General features: G+C 48.1%; 1 protein-coding gene across 1 annotated transcript; it reads left to right on the top strand.

The window, feature by feature from the left end:
- Nucleotides 1-1,903: 1,903 nt before the first annotated feature.
- LOC123444893 (protein G1-like8) lies at nucleotides 1,904-3,215 on the top strand. Its single transcript, XM_045121778.1, has one exon. It carries the CDS (start codon nucleotides 2,075-2,077, stop codon nucleotides 2,771-2,773), a length of 699 nt encoding a protein of 232 aa, XP_044977713.1. The 5' UTR covers nucleotides 1,904-2,074; the 3' UTR covers nucleotides 2,774-3,215.
- The last annotated feature ends 15,535 nt before the right edge of the window (nucleotides 3,216-18,750 follow it).

The following is an 18,750-nucleotide window of genomic DNA, read 5'->3' as shown; positions in this document are numbered from 1 at the left end:
TAGGTTCGTGTGTCATATGGTTCGTGAAGATACTATCTTGAGACAGATTCATTTGTGAATGGCCTTGGATTTCTATTTTCATAATTATTTCTTAAGAAGATTAGCATGACAATGATTATGGGCTTTGCTTGGTTGTCGTGTAATCATTAGTATATGGTTGTGCGCATCAATGGATGTTGATGTTGTGGGTTGATCCTCCTTTTAAAAATTATTATTAGTTGTTTTCTACTCTCACAAAATCATGACAAGCCACATCAACAAATTTGTTTTTAACCGTTAGATTTACTTGGCTCACTAACAACCATACGATCATCACATTGTTATCATGGAGATATCATTTACCTATAGATGTATATTGGGCCCTCATTCAATTTTGTCTATCACTGGCTTGTTCAGGTGAATGAACAATACTGAAACCGGTGTGCATTAAATGGAGTAGATCACAATTGCGAAATATGCCTAGTGACACAAAAATACAAAACAATGATGCATTATACATACTAGGATAAAAAGGTTAGATAACTAGCTATGGTTTATGTTTACAATCATGTCTCAAAGAACTAAATTGGAACATGGGCACCCAACCCATGGTATGAACCCAAATCCCGACAAGGGAGGCAGGCTCATGCTCAAATTTTAGCCTCGAAGCGCCACAACAACGAAAAAGCTAAAAAGATGGGATTTCAAAGAAATATGTTTGATGGTGTACCGATATGCTTTGATAAATTTGCTATTTTCAAGTACAAATATAGTATTGTTTCTAACTTGGGGCTGGTTCGGTCTCGGGGTTTTAGTAAAGTCCGGCCCAAAAAAAGGCTGGCCCAAGGAGGCACATATTATAATCTATACAATGAACTTTAGCTTACTACACAATATATTTAGTTGTTGTGAAGGGTTCCGGCCATTTCTAGTAGAGTATTAGACAGTTGATGGAGTGGATGCTGGTGTTTTAGATTTATGAGTGTACCACCTAACCTATATATTCTGGATCGGTCAAATAACATATTTGTATTGTTTTTGCGTGACATGATATTACTAGAGATGCCAATAGTAAACTTACGAATCATGGTCTAATTTCTCACATAATAACACACTTCAAAGTACTTTACTTGATGGTTTATTTTAAAATACAAAAAAGCTTTATCTTTCATTACCTATACATATGTTGCCACTAAGAAGACTGATGTGATTCAGATACACACATAAATATATTTTATCCTTATTAAAACGAATAGTTTGGTAACTATTCCATTCTGACAAGTGGATTTTTTTTAGAACACGGTATAAACGCATGCGTTCAGATACGCACATCCATTCATCTCTACAAACACACACATAAATTTTATACTATGAGCACCTCCGAGAGATTAGGCCGGCATATTATTTTGAGATTGATAAAGTTATTATAGAGGTCGCATAGTCGATGAAAACGTCTCTATAGAAAATCATGTAATAAATACAGAAATAATCGAACTCTCATGGGCTAAAGATGCCGCTGTCCTGCCAACAAGTAATAGCAAAACCATGTTACCATGGTACTGGTCATTACATCCTCGTCCGGCCAGCCGACACCTGCTACTGTTGGACACGGCACAACCTCAGCGCTGCCAAATTCGACGCACACGAACGAACCACATCGATCGGCCGCTGGCTGGCTGGCCATGCAACAGCGCCTCCAGTCTCTGTAGTTCCCTACACGTACGCACATGCACTAGTACGTATACTTGCTCCGGTAGTAGCGCTGTTCCTTCATACGGGAGTGAGTACGCGCGTAGGGAATTGTTGGGGCGACGGCCGGGGGCCACCAACCACGTGAATGCTGGCCGGCCCCCACACCCTCCGCTCCGCTCCCCTCCACTCCCCAGCTATCACCTTCAGGCATCACACCTCCGTCGTCGTCCGTCCCCCTCACTTCACTAGAACCCAGGTTCACCTCCCCGCCAACGTCGCTCTCGGCCCATCCCCCCGCCCCCCGCGCGCGCGCGTCTCCACTACCCCCTCCCTGCCAGATCGCCCGCTCCAGCCGCGCGCGGCGGCGGGCTAGCTAAGCGCCCAAGCCAAGCCAAGCCGGATCATGGACTCCCCCGGCACCGCCGGCCCTCCGTCCTCCTGCGCGGCCGACGCGCAGGCGCAGCAGGTGCCGGTGGCCGTGGCTCCCCCGCAGCCGCAGCCGCAGCAGCTGAGCAGGTACGAGTCGCAGAAGCGGCGGGACTGGAACACGTTCCTGCAGTACCTGCGCAACCACCGCCCCCCGCTGACGCTGGCGCGCTGCAGCGGCGCGCACGTCATCGAGTTCCTCAAGTACCTCGACCAGTTCGGCAAGACCAAGGTGCACGCGTCCGGCTGCGCGCACTACGGCCAGCCCAGCCCGCCCGCGCCCTGCCCCTGCCCACTCCGCCAGGCCTGGGGCTCCCTCGACGCCCTCATCGGCCGCCTCCGCGCCGCGTACGAGGAGAGCGGCCACGCGCCCGAGTCCAACCCCTTCGCCGCGCGCGCCGTGCGGATCTACCTCCGCGAGGTCCGCGACGGCCAGGCCAAGGCCAGGGGCATACCCTACGAGAAGAAGAAGCGCAAGCGCACGCCCGCTGCCGCTTCCGGGGAGGGGACGAGCTCGTCGTCGGCCGCCGCGGCTGTCCTGGCCCGCGGCGAAGGAGGAGAGCAAAGTGGCACCGGCACCGGCACCGCGGCGGCTTCGCCACTACCGTCGTCACCCACCGGCGCCCAGGCGGAAGGGAGTAGCGTCACTGCTGCACCAAGCACCTCCCGAGTATAGTAGAGTCAATCACCTCGCCGACAAGAGACCTCCGATCCCTCCTTGTCGATCGTATTTGCTTCCCTACGTACGTGTCGGTAATGTATACATCGATCGCGCTTAATTAATTTGCATGGTTTGAGCTATATTTCTCTTGCCATTTCGTTGTTTCACTACGCTTCTCCCTTTTCTTGTTTTAATTTCTTCTTGTCGTCTCGATCGAGTCCTTGTGATTTTAGCTGCTACCTAGGTCAGTGAGTAGCTGAGTAAGTATGTGCCAGTCGGCAAATGGTAATTGAGATTTGAACATCGGTCGAAGTCTTGGGAACTGAACGATTGATCATCAGTGCTAGCTGCTGTTTTGTTCATGTACGTCCCAGATATTACCCTCCATGGTGACATAACCGCAAGATTTGAGGTTAATCAATTGAGTATTTAATTAAATTTGATCTTCCATTGTAAAGAATCTCTCCATTTTCGTGTCATTGTCATTCGTTATTTTCTCTATAGTTCTTGGCAAACATTTGGACACTGCTATAGTGAGACGTTGTACTGTGTACTGGCACATGCATTTTCACTTCAAGTTTGCGTTCCACTAATACTACTGTGCAAATGGAGACACACGCAGGTGCAAATTAAAAGCTTGCATGAATGGTGCATGTACTCCTCCGGTGCACACATACAGTAGTCAAGTGTAGGACCTACTGAACAACACTTACCATTGTCCATTGGATTAATCCCTTTAATTTGGGGGAGAGTGATTATCCTGCGTGCATTTCTTAATTTAATTACCAGCTGGAATTTAAGGTTATGTCCTGATAAACTAGGTACAGTCGAATTTGATCCTGTAAAATCCGATCTAATTGAGACCGAGTGTCCTGCTTTGAAGGAGTGCAGAAGTAAGGCAGACCGATCTTCTCTGGTCCCCGGCCGGATGGGACTGTAGGCTCACTGCGCGCATGCGGGGAGGCCCATGGCGGCGGCGACCACACGTGCGGGCGCGCTGCCGGCCCACTGTTGGCTGCTCTCTCTCCAAAGATCTCACCCCCCACTCCATCTCCCAGCTCCGACGTGCGCGGCTGGCCGGCCATGCAGCCGTCTGCATGCATGCATGCATGCATGGCTGGTGCAACTTCCGTGAGCTTGGCTTCCATGCCCACGCCACGAAGACCCCTCCCTCCCTTCCATTTTTGACCCTCCCTCGCCTTGCTCTATTTTTCTTTCTCCTCACGTTGCTTTTTATCCGGAGGGGAAGAAACCTCAGATTTCCATATTGAAACGATGAACGCAACTTACGGATTGCCTTCTGTTTTGTATCCCCCCTCTCTCTTCTCACAACTTAAAGATTGCCTTCTTTGATCGATCTCCATTCCCCCGTGCATTTTTGGCCGCAGCCGCCATGCCCGATCGATCCCCTTTTGTGAGGGGAGAGAGAGAGAGAGACAGGGAATAAGAAAAGGAGACAAGGAAAGGAGAAGAAGAAGAACAGTAGCTAGCCTTTTCCTCTCCTCTCCTCACTTTCTCGCGAAGGGACGCACACACGGCGTGTGTCGTGCGCAGCGCCCTGGATCGTTAGCTAGGCGCGAGAAAAGGGATGATGCTAGTGAATCCGCTAGGTAGCTCGCGTCGACCTCCATTGATCGTCTTTTGCATGGCCCCTCCTCGATCGCATCATTTCATCATCTCCTAGATGGATCAGGCTGGCCCGGCCGGCCCTCACGCTGACCGGCGTCCATCCATCTCTGATCCGCTCGATCGATCCGCACTGTGGCCAAGCACTGTGCATGCACTTTGCCCATCTTTGCAGGAAAACGTGGCCCCACCGTGCAAGCACTCCCCGAGCATAGACCACCGGCCGGCTTCCCGCGTGCTGGCTTTTAATTCTGCAATGTCGAGTCTTGTCCTAAGTTAATGCGCTACATCAGGTTTTGGTTACATATTAATAAGGCTGCGTTTCTAAGTTTGTTTTGGAGTTTTATTTACCGTGTTTTTATAGAGACCACGGTTTTAATTGTTTTTTGATGTGTTTGGCATCAACAAATAACACCCTTTTCTTATAAACCGTAGTATCTCCAATGCTGTAGTCTTTTTGTTATTTTTTTAAAGGTCTTGACCTCTCTTATCATCAAAACTAAGCTAAATAAAACTGTGCTTTTTTGGAGTATTTATTATTGTCCATTCATTGAAATACCGAGGTTTTAGAGATTACTACTCCATCCATCGTGGTTTAGAAGACGTGCAGCCAAATTAGGCGTCAATGGCGCCTGTTTCCTGTCCGGAGGGGCTAGGATTTGCAGTACCATTTTTTTTAAAGATCCAGCAGCTGGCTGGCTTATATTGAACAAAGCAGGTAGAAAGGCGGGCTACAACAAGGTGGGATTGATCCTAAGGATCAAGGAAAAAAAAGAAGAAGAGGAAAAAAGGGAACAACATCCCAGAAAAGACGTACGAACTTCTCCCGGTGATTCCCTGAATGGGTGCTCGAGGCAGGCCGCTCCCGCCTGCCTCCAGAACTTTATGGCAGGCAGCTCCGACTCTGAAGAAAAGATTCAAAGAAGAACTATGCCAGGCTGGTGCCGTGGAAGACCACCGAACGGAGCAGCTGCTGCTTGTCATGGTTGCCACAGGGGCCCCGCCGCCGCAGCTCCGACTTCACCGCAACAAACAAACCCGAGGTAATCTCACGGACACGTCGGAGAAGAGCCGACTACCGCAACAACCGAAACGCCTCCAACTTCACTCGCCCCATCATCGTTGCCACAGCAGCCTCGACGCCACAACAACGCTTTCCATCACCTAACCTTCCAACACACCCCTTGGTCCCTCTGACCGGATTAACCTCCAAAATCGATGCCCTCAAGAGGGGAGCGACGTCAAATGCCGCCAACGACCGACCCTCGGGTCTGGAGTTTCCTCCGGAGTTGTCCCTCGCAGAGGAAGAGAGAGCGTCCCGTCGACGCCTTCAGGAAGGTCACGGCGTCCACGGACGCCGCCGTCACAGGCTCCAGCCATGGCCAGAAACGGGTTTTCACCCAGCCCTCGAAATCCTCTGGTCGACAGCCAATCCGTCATCCCACCTTCGGACCTCCTCTACGCCGCACCTCCACGCATCAGCCACCCAAGCAGCCAAATCTTGCATCCCCATCGCCGCAGCACGATGGGATGCTCTCTCTTGGCCCGCAACCAACACCACCGCGCCGCCCAGCAGGAACTACGCCCGAGCTCCGGGGCCGCCCCGACGTCCAGCCTCAGCCCCCCTGCAGCACCGCATCCGCACAGTCTCCACCAGCCGCCGCCGCGCAGATCTAGCACCGCCACAGCAGCCCCCTCACGCCCCGCCACCAGTTGTGCCGCCGAAGCCCGACCGGAGCACCGGATCCCAAAGCCCCAAGCACCGGAACCCTGACCTGGGAGGGAGAGGGGTCGGTCGGGGGCCTTCACTTGCCTATCCCTGAGAGGGGTCATCCGCCGCCGCGCAGATCTGGCGCCGCCACTGCAGCCCCCTCACGCCCAGCCACCAGTTGTGCCGCCGAAGCCCGACTGGAGCACCGGATCCCCAAGCCCCAGGCACCCCCACGCCGCAACGCCCGGCGCCCGCGCCGTCCCCAGGGCGGAGGGGTCGCTCCGCGCCGCCCCCGACCCCCATGAGAACGCGAAGGCCCCGCCGCCGCCGGCTCCGGTCGGGCTTTGCCCGACCGAGCCCCGGGGCGGCGGCGGGGGAGACAGGCGAGGGAGGGGAGGGGGCTGGGCGGCGGATCTGGGATCCCCCCGGTCGCCGTGCGGGGCGACCTAGGAGGGAGAGGGGAGAAGCCTACCTATCCATCGTTATTGTAACATAGACTCGCGGCTTTGCGGTCTCCTCTTTGCACAACTAATTTTCGATCTGCCTGTTTTCTCTAACTGCGTGGAGAGGCGATCTCGTGGGCGGTTTCTGCCTTCTCGCCGGTGAGAGCGTTGGCTCCCCTTCCCTCCGTTCGTCGCTCCGGCGACAGCGGTAGGGTGGGGGAGCACAGTTTCTTTCGTCCGGTGTGTAGATAGGTTTAGGATAGGTACGTCGGGTGTCTGCGAACGGTCGGTGCCGACGACGTCATCATGAATAAAGTTTTTCAGGCCACCGACTCAACGGCGTTCTTCTGCGATGTCGAGGAGTCATGTATTTGTGTTCGAGCGAGTTCCTCAAGACGTCGGTGTAGATCTTGCTTAGGTTCTTGTTTCTTCGGCTTTGTCCGCATTACATCGGCTCCCTCTCTAGCGTCTTCGTGGAGCCGAAGTTTGTGTCTCGAAGTTGGCTGTCATTGCAACGCCGGTCTTGTCCAAGGGATAGTCCACATAAAGATTTGGCGGTGGAAGATGGTTGCCGGTTTTGAAGTTTTTCGACGGTTCTATCAGTCGAGACCTTCAAGATCGCGATCCAAGATGTGTGAAGTATTTCTTCAGCCGATAATCCATATCAACATGTGCATTGCCACTTGTGATGGGCATGTTCAGAGGTTCATAACGCAGATTGGCTGCTATGGCACTATCTTGGATCTTGGCATGTTGGAGGCCTATGTTTCTCTGCTCCGGCAAACGCTCCGGCGTCGGCGGCGGCTAGATACTTTGGCGACAGTGATGTAAATTTTTTTGTGTATTGTCTTTCCGGACTATTTCACAGAGAAGCCATATATATTCTATGTTGCTATTTTTATGAATAAATATATGATTTCTCTTAAAAAAAACATAGATGACAATTGCTACAAAAAAGATCTATTGGAATTTTGTGTTAAACTTAGATTTCAATAATAAAAAGATCACAAACCATTTAACATTCAAATTAAACAACTTTGATTATAGATAGGACTCTTAGGATTCACCACCCTACTAAACTTATGTTCAAATACAAGTGTGATGGTTTGCATGATAACCCATTTACCAAGGAGGGCTAGGAAACCACATTAAATGAATTTAACCAAAACTACCAACACTTCACCAAATATTGACCTCCCCGTAAAAAAAAGACTAGTATATACCACATTATAATTTAAGTTTTATTTTTTTGGAAAATAAGAATCGTTCATATGATGCAGCTTAGAGTGCATGTAGGACTCTTGAATTCAACACCCTTATGGCTACTCATAGTGGGAAGTATCATATATTAGTATCATGCATATGATATTATTATATAATACTACCTTCATAATACATAACACTTTCAAGTACTCCCTCCGTTCCTAAATATAAGTCTTTTAAGAGATTTCACTAAGGGACTACATACGTAGTAAAGTGAGTGAATCTATACTCTAAATTATGTCTATATACATCTGTATATAGTTCTCTAGTGAAACCTTTAATAGACTTATATTTAGAAACGGAGGGAGTACATGATACTACCTAAGTTACTCCATTATGGCCAGCCTTAGAGCAACTCCAGCAGAGTTACATATATTGAGACTGTCAAGGCAAAGCGCCAACATAAAATCAACATAAGAGTGTGTTTTATTAAAAAAGAATCATGTGTGGGACCCGTTTATCAATTGCTAGAACACATCCTCCTTCCCATCTCAGCAATGAAAGTTTTACAACTAGGATTTCAACTCGCATTCCAACCTTGATTTACAAAATATATTTCAAGAAGGATTACAAGTAGGTTTTAAACAGCCTTAAAAAATACAATTCTCTTCTAAGTACTAACTAAACTGCAGGCTCTTCCTCCTCTAGAAAGTAACCTCGCAGGCGGGCGAGGCTTGCCACGACTTACACGGACACATGGTCGATGAAGGCATGCGCATCCACACTTTCTAAGACATGTGTGAGTGTGTCTTCCATTGTTATGTGCAGGTGGGTATCGAGATGCAGTTGAAGTAGTCGGGTGTGATCAGTAGGAAGGCGCGCCCGACGGCTGATGTAGCCTTATATTATGTGTCGTCCTCGATCCACTCGGAGTAGTGTCACACCCTCTCTCAAAACTTTCTCTCGACGCGGTCCTCTTTGGTCCCATTCATTAAAGGTAAGTTGGAAGGGTCGTGGCTGCACCTACATGGTCGACGGGCGTTATTGTGGCCACAACGACGATTTCGTTGTGATGGGGATTTTCCATACCCATGAATCGACACACTTCAACGGGAAATAAGGGTGGATTAGATGCGCACGGTAGGAAACAGGTATGTAACATGACGACGACCATTATTATGTGCTCTTCTGATGAAAAACAACGCGACATTGGCAAGGGCATGCACGAGGACAATGCCATTGATCGGATTGCGTGTCGAAGGAATTGGTCGAGCTGAAACTTCCTTCCCAAGAGGACGGTTGCGCATGAAGGCCGCTCCACATCAACACCCCACAACCTCCAAATATCGAGGTTCACGGGCTCAATATGAAGGGCCCTTCATTAATTATGTTGATCTGGAGGCATATAACGAGCATGTTAGAGTATCATTTTAAACTAAAATGACCATATCGACGGTTATCATGTCGATTGGCATAATATAACAACTATGTTAGAGTTGCTCTTACCTACTGTTTAGAGGAACCTAACAAAAAATTTATAGTAATCTCTTCCTTTTTTCTTTTGCAGGGGTCTTCCATTTTTTTCTAAGCGAGAAGTACTTTTTTCTTGTACAACCGTCGACCGTGAGTCCACTTGCCGTCGGGGTGTGCCCTCCAACCTTAAATTCATTTTGTACGCTTCGGAGTGTGGCTGCCCCATCTCCCCAATTGCTGCGTGGACCATCTTTGAATGACAACGATGAACCTTATGCTTCCCTGCTTGCTAATGGCTCCTTTGGATCGCCAAAGTAGAGTCACTCTCAGTGGCCTGACGCCCCTCCTGAAGAAAATGTGATGCAAGGACGCCAACATCCGGCCCGCGGCGTCGGATCCGTACGTTTTGTTGCCGAAGCTTTGATGAACATTCGACAAAAATACAGAAGATGCTTTTATTAGCTTCGTGATTATGTGAGCAATGCCAAGACAAGTGGATGCCCGTTCGCCCTCCAATACACGGCGACAGCCACACGCCGTGCCATGCTTAGCCAGGTCATGAGCTGCTCCCATTTTATTTTAGAGCATCTACAACTTTAACTTACAAATTCGGTCCTTCAAACGTCCGCGGACATGTACGGACACGATTACGGACACTTACTAGTCACGTCTTAAATAATGCATTTTAAAACGGACATCTTAAATTAGAAAACATCAAATTCATATTATTACATGCAACGTAAATCTAATACTAAATAATGCTCATGTCCAGCAGCCAGCTACGCCCCTCGTAGTGTCGGTCCGGTCGCTGGCGATATAGAGTAGGACATAGGACACTAGCCGGCTCACGAGAGTCGAGCTCCCGCCGTCTCCAATGCCCTACTCTTACTCGTCGGAGCCTGGATCGGTGCCGATGGACGTCAGGTCGATGACAGATCATTCCTGAGAGAAAACGATGTCGACCACGACACGGTAGTGGCGCCCGCGCTCGTGCCTTATACGGGGTGTCGGGTTGTGCGACTCCGCCTCTCCAACGTCCATCGCCGCTAGGGCCTCTGCCGCCTCCCGCGCTTGCTGCCTCGCACGACAGGCACGCCACACCATGTTAGCGTCCGAGGACGCCCAAGGTGCGCCCTCGGCGCGCCAACAGAGGGGTTGCGCGTCCGCCACGACGTTCGAACGCCAGAAGGACTGCACCGCTTCCGGTGAGGCAGCGACGCCGGATCCAGCCACCGGCTGAGCCGACGCAATGGATCCCCAACGCTATGAGTCTCCGCACCGCCGAAGGGAGGCCGCCTCCAAGGAGCAGCAGAGCGCAAGCCGAACAACCGTCTCCTCCTCCGGGTCACTTGGGATGAGCTCGCGGTCGACGGAACTGAAGGTTAAGGACTCAGATCCGTTTCCCGACATGCCGAAGAAGGCTGGAGATCGTCGGAGGTGAGCTTGGGTGGCGGATGGGAGGGGAGGGGAGTGAAGTGAAGTGGCTAGGGTTTGGTCCGACGAGCGAATGGGGACGAATATATGTCGGGTTGATGTGGGCCAGCCCAAACCAGTGCGGGCAGGCAGGTGACGGTGTCCTCGACTACGGGGTACTTACCCATCGTCTCCTGACCAGGTGTCCTCGACTACGGGGTACTTACCCATCGTCTCCTGACCAGTGGATCGGGCCAAGGACCCATGGCGGTTCACCAATGTACCACTTCGGGCAGCCCGTAACATATATGAGGAAGATTTCATAGAACTTGATGATCAAGACAAGGACTCCTCTCCACCGATGTGGCCGGCTAGGACTCTTGTTATCCAGGACCTTTTGTGCATTATCTAATCCGAGGCCACACTAGTCAATAAAAGATTAGACACATCGATAGAACCATCATCTAGGGTTTAGTTCATCTGATCTCATGGTAGATCGACTCTCTAATTATAATATACACATCAATATAATCAACGGGGCGTAGGGTTTTACCTCTTCAAGAGGGCCCGGACCTGGGTAAATAATGTCCCTGGGTTTTCTTGTTCCCCATTGATCCAAGATCCACAGCTCGGGACCCCCTACCCGAGATCCGTCGGTTTTGACACCGACATTAGTGCTTTCATTGAGAGTTCCGTTGTGAGATCGCGAATGATTGAGGGCTCATCTGTAGATTGACAATAGTTTTTTCTTGACAGGGAAGTCATTTTCGCCGTCCCCATCTCCTCGAGCAACATTTTGACGATTACTTCAGTGAAATTGTGTGGATTTGATTCTACAACAACCTCGTAAAATTTCATCTTGTTTCGATGGAGGAATGTCTGGCAAGTTATGATCTACCGGAGCCGTATCAAATCTGAACGAGAATCTCAAAGAGTTTAGGGCGAGGAGTCCAGTGTCAAGCTGACACATCGTTTGGAAGATCCTATCGTTCATCCGCTGCGTAATTCCTATACCAATCACTCCTTCAATTTTTAGCTCAATCCAACCGTTTAAACTCCGGAAAACATTCGATGAGTACATCAATTTTTGGATCTATTTTTTCACGAAAACGACTCCTACGCGAGTTCATCTTTCTTCATGAACGGGTATTGGACATCTTTTTTGGAAGAATTTTTGTTAGGGTATTTTGTGTTGTTCTCAAACACATGTCCACGAACTTTAAAGACTTTTTCGAGGTAATCTTCATCATCGCGTTGGTGTTAAATTAGCCCGACAATGTTGCTTCACGGCTACACACCTGCGCTAAACAGATCATCACTTCGTTGAGCCGAGGTCAACCCCATCGGACCATCACCTCGGCGAGACGACCAAGAGTTCGATATAGCGAGGGACAAATAATCATCAAGAGAACCTCGCCGCCCCACGGGTTACACGGGTCGGGCGTGCCGTTGCTTCATCAAGCCAGCATTTACCGTCTCACAAATTCCGACCTCCGTCAGCAACCCCGCACCGTCCTTTCTTCAAGATGACATCCACCACGCCGACCTACTTTGACACGTCGCCTAGCATGAGAGCTATAGGGTCACCTTATCGGCTTGCTTCGTCGCGTCGGGGGATTCACATTGATACGTCTCCGTCGTATCTACTTTTCCGAACTCTTTTGCCCTTGTTTTGGACTCTAATTTGCACGATTTGATTGGAACTAACCCGGACTAACGCTGTTTTCAGCAGAATTGCGAGGGTGTAGTTTTCGTGCAGAAATGAAAGTTCTCGGAATGTCCTGAAAATTTACGGAGATTTTCTTTGGAATAAAAGAAAAAAATACTTGCGCAAAGATCCACCGAAGGGGGCGTGCCAGTGGGCCACAAGCCCACAGGCCGCGACCACCCCCTATGGCCGCACCGTGAGGGCTTGTGGGGCCCACGTGGCACCACCGCCCCCAATCTCAGCTCTATATCTTCCGTTTCGCCTGAAAAAAATCAAAGAGAAGGTTTCATCGCCTTTTGCGATACGGAGGCGCCGCCACATCCTGTTCTTCATCTGGAGGGCAGATCTGGAGTCCGTTTCGGGCTCCGGAGAGGGGAAATCGTCGCCATCATCACCATCAACCTTTCTCCATCGACAATTCCATGATGCTCTTCATCGTTCGTGAGTAATCTCATTGTAGGCTTGCTGGACGGTGATGAGTTGGATGAGATCTATCATGTAATCGAGTTAGTTCTTGACGGGGATTGATCCCTAGTATCCACTATGTTCTAGATTGACGTTGCTACTACTTGGCTATGCTTAATGCTTGTCACTAGGGCCCGTGTGCCATGATTTCAGATCTGAGCCTATTATGTTGTCGCTAATAAATGTGTGTTTTAGATCCTATCTTGCAAGTTGTAGTCACCTACTATGTGTTATGACCCGGCAACCCCGGAGTGACAATAGCCGGAACCACTCCCGGAGATGACCATAGTATGAGGAGTTCATGTATTCATCGCGTGTTAATGCGTTGGTCCGGTTCTTTATTAAAAGGAGAACCTTAATATCCCGTAGTTTCCATTAGGGCCCCGCTGCCACGGGAGGGATGGACAATAGATGTCATGCAAGTTCTTTTCCCTAAGCACGTATGACTACATACGGAATACATGCCTACATTAGATTGATGAACGGGAGCTAGCCACATATCTCTCCGTGTTATAGCTGTTACATGATGAATCACATCCGTCACACTCATCCATCACCGATCCACTGCCTACGAGTCTTTTACTACTGGTCCTCGCTACGTTACTTTGCCTAGGCTTGTCCCTTGCTACAAGAGGGATTGGGCCACTTTTCTGATGTCACTTTGCTGCTCTCACTAGTGCTGTTACTTGTTACTTTGCTGCTGCTGCTATTACTGTTCCTTGCTACCCTGTTGTTACTTGTTGCAAGACCTTTTGACGCCATTGCCGAGGCTAGGTAAGCGGTACTAACGTCCCGTCAACCAAGGCTTTTTCCTGGCACCATTGCTATCATACAAGCTTGCTACTGATACTTTGCTTGCAGACACTAATCTTTCAGGTGTGGTTGAATTGACAACTCAGCTGCTAATACTTGACAATATTCTTTCGCTTCCCCTTGAGTCGAGCCAACAAATTTGGGTTGAATACTCCACCCTCGAAAACTGCTGCGATCCCATACACTTGTGGGACATCAAGGCTTTTTCTGGCGCCGTTGCCGGGGAGGCACAACTATATTCTCTAAGTCACTTGGGATTTACGTCTGCTGATCACTATGAGGAATCCGAAAGATCCAAGAACTAAAATCCTACCTTCCACTACGAGGAGAGGTAAGGAACTGCCATCTAGCTCTGCACTTGATTCACCTTCAGTTTTGAGTAAGTTTGCGACTTCGCCTCCTGCTAGAAATCTTGACATGTCGCTTGTGCTTGATGATGCTACTTCTGCTGCCCATGATGCTATGCTTGATACTATGCCTGATGATACTATGCCTTATGATGCTATGCTTGATATTATGCCTGATGATGCTATGCCTGATACTGCTTTGCCACTAGGTGTATTCCTTGATGCACAACTTGCTAGAGCTGCTGCTAGATGTGATGATACTTCTGAAACTGCTGATACTATTGAAGTAGAACCTGCTACTATGTCTGAATTGCCTGTTATGCCTGATACGCGCTATGTTATGGAGGGAGAGATAGCTGAGGATTTTCTTGCGTGTAAGGATAGCTATGATGTTGAGAAACTTCTGCGCAAGTGGAAAGAAAAATCTCTGAATGCTAGGATGAAATACGACCCGAAGTTTGCCACTTCGCCTATCTTTGTGACCATAAGGATTATGAATTCTCTGTCGACCCTGAGTTAATCACTCTAGTTGAATCTGATCCTTTTCACAGTTATGAGTCTGAAACGGTTGTAGCCGATCTTACCAAACTGCACGATATAGCCACCCTATTCACTAGTGAGGAAAAGATCCGCCACTACTACATGATCAAGTTGTTTCCTTTCTCGCTAAAGGATGATGCTAAGACCTGGTCCACTTCTCTTGCTCCTGGTTGTGTTTGTAGCCCCTAGGATATGGTCTACTACTTCTCTGAAAAATATTTCCCTGCCATAAGAAGCAAGCTGCCTTGCAGGAAATATACAACTTTGCTCACGCTGAAGAAGAGAGTCTCTCACAAGCTTGGGGGAGGCTTATCCAGCTACTGAATGCTTTGCCTGATCACCCTCTTGAGAAGAATGAAATACTTGATATCTTCTATAATGGACTTACCGATGCTTCCAAAGACCACCTAGATAGTTGCACCAGTAGTGTTTTTAGGGAACGAACCGTAGAACAAGTTGAGATTCTGTTGAATAACATCTTGTGTAATGAGAATGCTTGGACTATTCCCGAACCACCTCCTAAGCCAACTCCGAAGAAAAGAGGTATTATATTCCTCAGTCCTGAAGATATGAAAGAAGCCAAGAAATCTATATGAAAGAAAGGCATTAAATCTGAAGATGTCAAAAATCTACCACCTATCGAAGAGATCCATGGTCTCGATAACCCGATACAGGTAGTAGAAGTAAATTCTCTGCGTAGGTTTGATGAGAGTGATATTCCTTTTGATAAACCTGCTAGCTTATGCATGGATGAATTTGATAACTTTGTTGCCAAACAACAGAGTTTCAATGATTATGTTAGCAGACAATTGGAAAAGAATGCTCGTATGCTTAGTCATTTAAGTGCTCGTGTGGACAGAAATGTCAATGACCTTAAGCTTCTGAGTAAGCATGCCTCTATGGTTACTACTCAAGTAGAACAAGTACTTAAAGCTCAAAATGACTTGCTCAATGAGTTGAATGAAAATTCCGTCAGAGTCGTCACTAGAGGCGGTAGAATGACCCGGGAACCTCTGTATCCTGAGGGTCATCCGAAGAGAGTTGAACAAGAGTCTCAAGGAGTTGGCACTGATGCACCTAGTCATCCTAGAAAGAAGAAGAAAGATGATAGGAACCTGCACGCTAGCAACCCTGTTGCTGCTACCCCTGAGAGTCCAAACGATGCCTCTATCTCTGATGCTGAAACACAATCTGGTGATGAACATGAGCCTAATGATGATATCAATAGTGATGTTCATGAAGATGCTCAGCCTAGCAATGAAAAGGATGTGGAGATTGAACCTGTTGATCTTGATAACCCACAGCCTAAGACTAAGAGATACGATAAGAATGACTTCGCTGCTAGGAAGCATGGTAAAGAAAGGGAGCCATGGGTTCAGAAACCTATCCCCTTTCCTCCCAAACCATCCAAGAAAAAGGATGATGAGGATTTTGAGCGATTCGTTGAAATGATCAGACCCGTCTTTCTGCAGATGCGTTTGACGAATATGCTCAAGATGTCTCCGTATGCTAAGTACATGAAAGATATTGTGACTAATAAGAGGAGGATACCTGATCTTGAGATCTCCGCCATGCTTGCTAATTATACCTTCAAGGGTGGAACTCCGAAGAAACTAGGTGATCCCGGTGTGCCCACTATACCTTGCTCCATTAAAGGCAACTATGTTAGAACTGCGTTATGCGACCTTGGAGCCGGTGTTAGTGTTATGCCTCTCTCTCTTTATCGTAGACTTGAGTTGGATAAGTTCACACCTACTGAAATCTCTCTGCAAATGGCCGACAAATCAACTGCTTTCCCTATCGGCATTTGCGAGGATGTGCCTGTTGTGGTTGCTAACACCACTATCTTAACAGACTTCGTTATCTTGGATATTCCCGAGGACGATGCCATGTCTATCATCCTCGGAAGACCCTTTTTAAACTCTACAGGGGATGTTATAGATTGCAACAAAGGCAATGTCACTTTCCATGTCAACGGTAATGAGCATACGGTGCACTTTCCGAAGAAACAATATCAAGTACATTGGATCAATGCTATCAAAAAAACTTCATCGATACTTATTGGGAGCTTTGAATGCCCTATACCTCGTGTCAAGATGAAGTATGATTTGCTTGTTGGGGAGATACACATACCCATTGAGGTGACTTAGTGACTATTCGGAAATTCTCCGTCTTCTTTTGCGATTCGAATTTTTTTTATCGAGGGGATTTGATCAACCCCATTGACGGATTTCTTTCGATGACCATGAGAAGGATGAATCGAGGAGTCACAAACCTCTGTTCCAAGCTTTCACTTTAGGCTGCTTAGAAGAAAAATGATAGATTTAGTTTAGTTTTCCCTCTTTTCTGTCTTAGCGTCCGGTGGAAAAATACGCTGAAAATAAAAGTTCTCCGAACACTGAGAAAATTTAGTATGATTTTTTCTGGATTATCTGAAAAATACTGGAACAAAGAGTGTGTCTGGGGGCCACACCAGTGGGCCACAAGCCCTAGGGGCGCGGGCACCCCCCTCGCCACGCCACCCAGGCTTGTGGGGCCCACAGGCACCCCCTCCACTCATTCTTGCTCTCATCTGGTTCTCCTACCTCCAGAAAAAATCGCTTCGCAGATCAAACCCGTGTTCTTGCTCCTCTTGCTGGGATTTTTGATCTCTTTGCTCAAATCACCGTTCTCCGATCTGTTTTGGGGAAATTACTCCTTGGTAAGTGACTCCTCCATTGGTCCAATTACTTTTTTCTCTAGTGCCTTATACTCCGCGTATTTTTGCTGCCTTGGTGACCATGTTCTTGAGCTTTGCATGCTGATTCTAGCTGGTCCCAAGTAGTTTTGATGCGTAATATGGCCTCTAGGCACTTGTGGGAGTAGTTGCTACAAGTTTAGTTGAACCTTGTTCACCTTTCCCTTGGGTCACTGAAAATTTCAGAAAAGGAAGATGTTCATGAGACACTTTCATGGTGGTTCCTCAAGCAAGAGAGCTCCCCGTCTCGCGATTCGAGAGCCTGATACTTACCAACCTAGGGACGCGCAGGTACAACCATGTGAATGGACTTCTGATGAATTTATGATTGAGGCAGGTTTCAAAGATGAGTTTGATGCATTTTTTCGCAACGTCGGACTCGAAGAATTCATCTCTGATAAATGTGAACAGTATGTTGCTCTCACTGCTTCTTTTGTTCGTAGATTCAAATTTTCAGCTGGTCGTGAGCCGTCGGTACTGTTTGATCTCTATGATTAATCGTATACCATGGATTTAGAGGATTTCAGTAGAATTTGCAAAATACCTATTTGGGGTAGCCTCAGTGATCCTCCCAAATCTTCGGTTAGAGATTTTTGCGCTGGTATTACGGTTGGAGAAACTAGAGACATTACGCAAGCTACCATGGGGAGTATTCATTTTCCTGCCTTGCATTACTTTGCCCTCTTCATAGGCAGATGCATTAATGGCAAGATTGAGCATTGTCACCTCTGCGCACCCAACCTTAGTATCCTTAAGAGCGCAGTGACGAGTGACAAAAGCTTCAACATGGGAGCTATTATAGCAAGGAGGCAGAATAAGAATGCTATTGAAGGGGATTTCTTTGGTGGGATCTATGCCACTCGCATAGCAAATTTCCTTGGCGTACCCATCCGTAAACGAGATCCCCCGCTCCATACAGCTTTCCTTGACCGCGTCACTTTGACACGCTACCAGTTCCTTGAGAGGGATGACGAATCCCTCCTATACCGATTGATATTTTAATCGGCAGCGTGTTTTCCATATTACCCTTCCTACTCCTGCTTTCTTTGACTTTCAGGTAAAACAGAGGTATTACATAACCACAGGAGAGGCAGAGGAGTATGAGATGGAGGCGACGGCTGCTCGTCTCCATGAGGCAGCTATTCAGGCAGTGGCTGCAACGCTCCCGTATAACCCCGATTATGATTTTGGGTTTCGCCAGGACCATCCTTGGGAGTAGACCAAGCTAGGACAAAAGCCTAAGCTTGGGGGAGTACGTGTTCTCACCGACTTTACATTCTTGCTTATGCTTTCACTTTGTTAGCCCGTGTTCACACTTTGCCACTGTATCATCCATGTTAGTTTATTTTCTTTTTCTCGTTTTCTTTTCGTGTGTCTGTCTAGTTTGAGAAAACTCAAAAAGATTTTCTTTTCTTCTTTTGCTTGTTGGGATCTTTCCCGTGTAGATAGTTTTATTTTTCTTTGGGTCAAGGTAGAAGACTATGGTTACAATGTTTAGTGGCTCTTGCATGCA

Source organism: Hordeum vulgare, chromosome 1H (assembly GCF_904849725.1).
Source record: "Hordeum vulgare subsp. vulgare chromosome 1H, MorexV3_pseudomolecules_assembly, whole genome shotgun sequence".
In the NCBI taxonomy this organism is placed as follows: domain Eukaryota; kingdom Viridiplantae; phylum Streptophyta; class Magnoliopsida; order Poales; family Poaceae; genus Hordeum; species Hordeum vulgare.
This window is presented reverse-complemented; position numbering and strand designations above follow the sequence as displayed.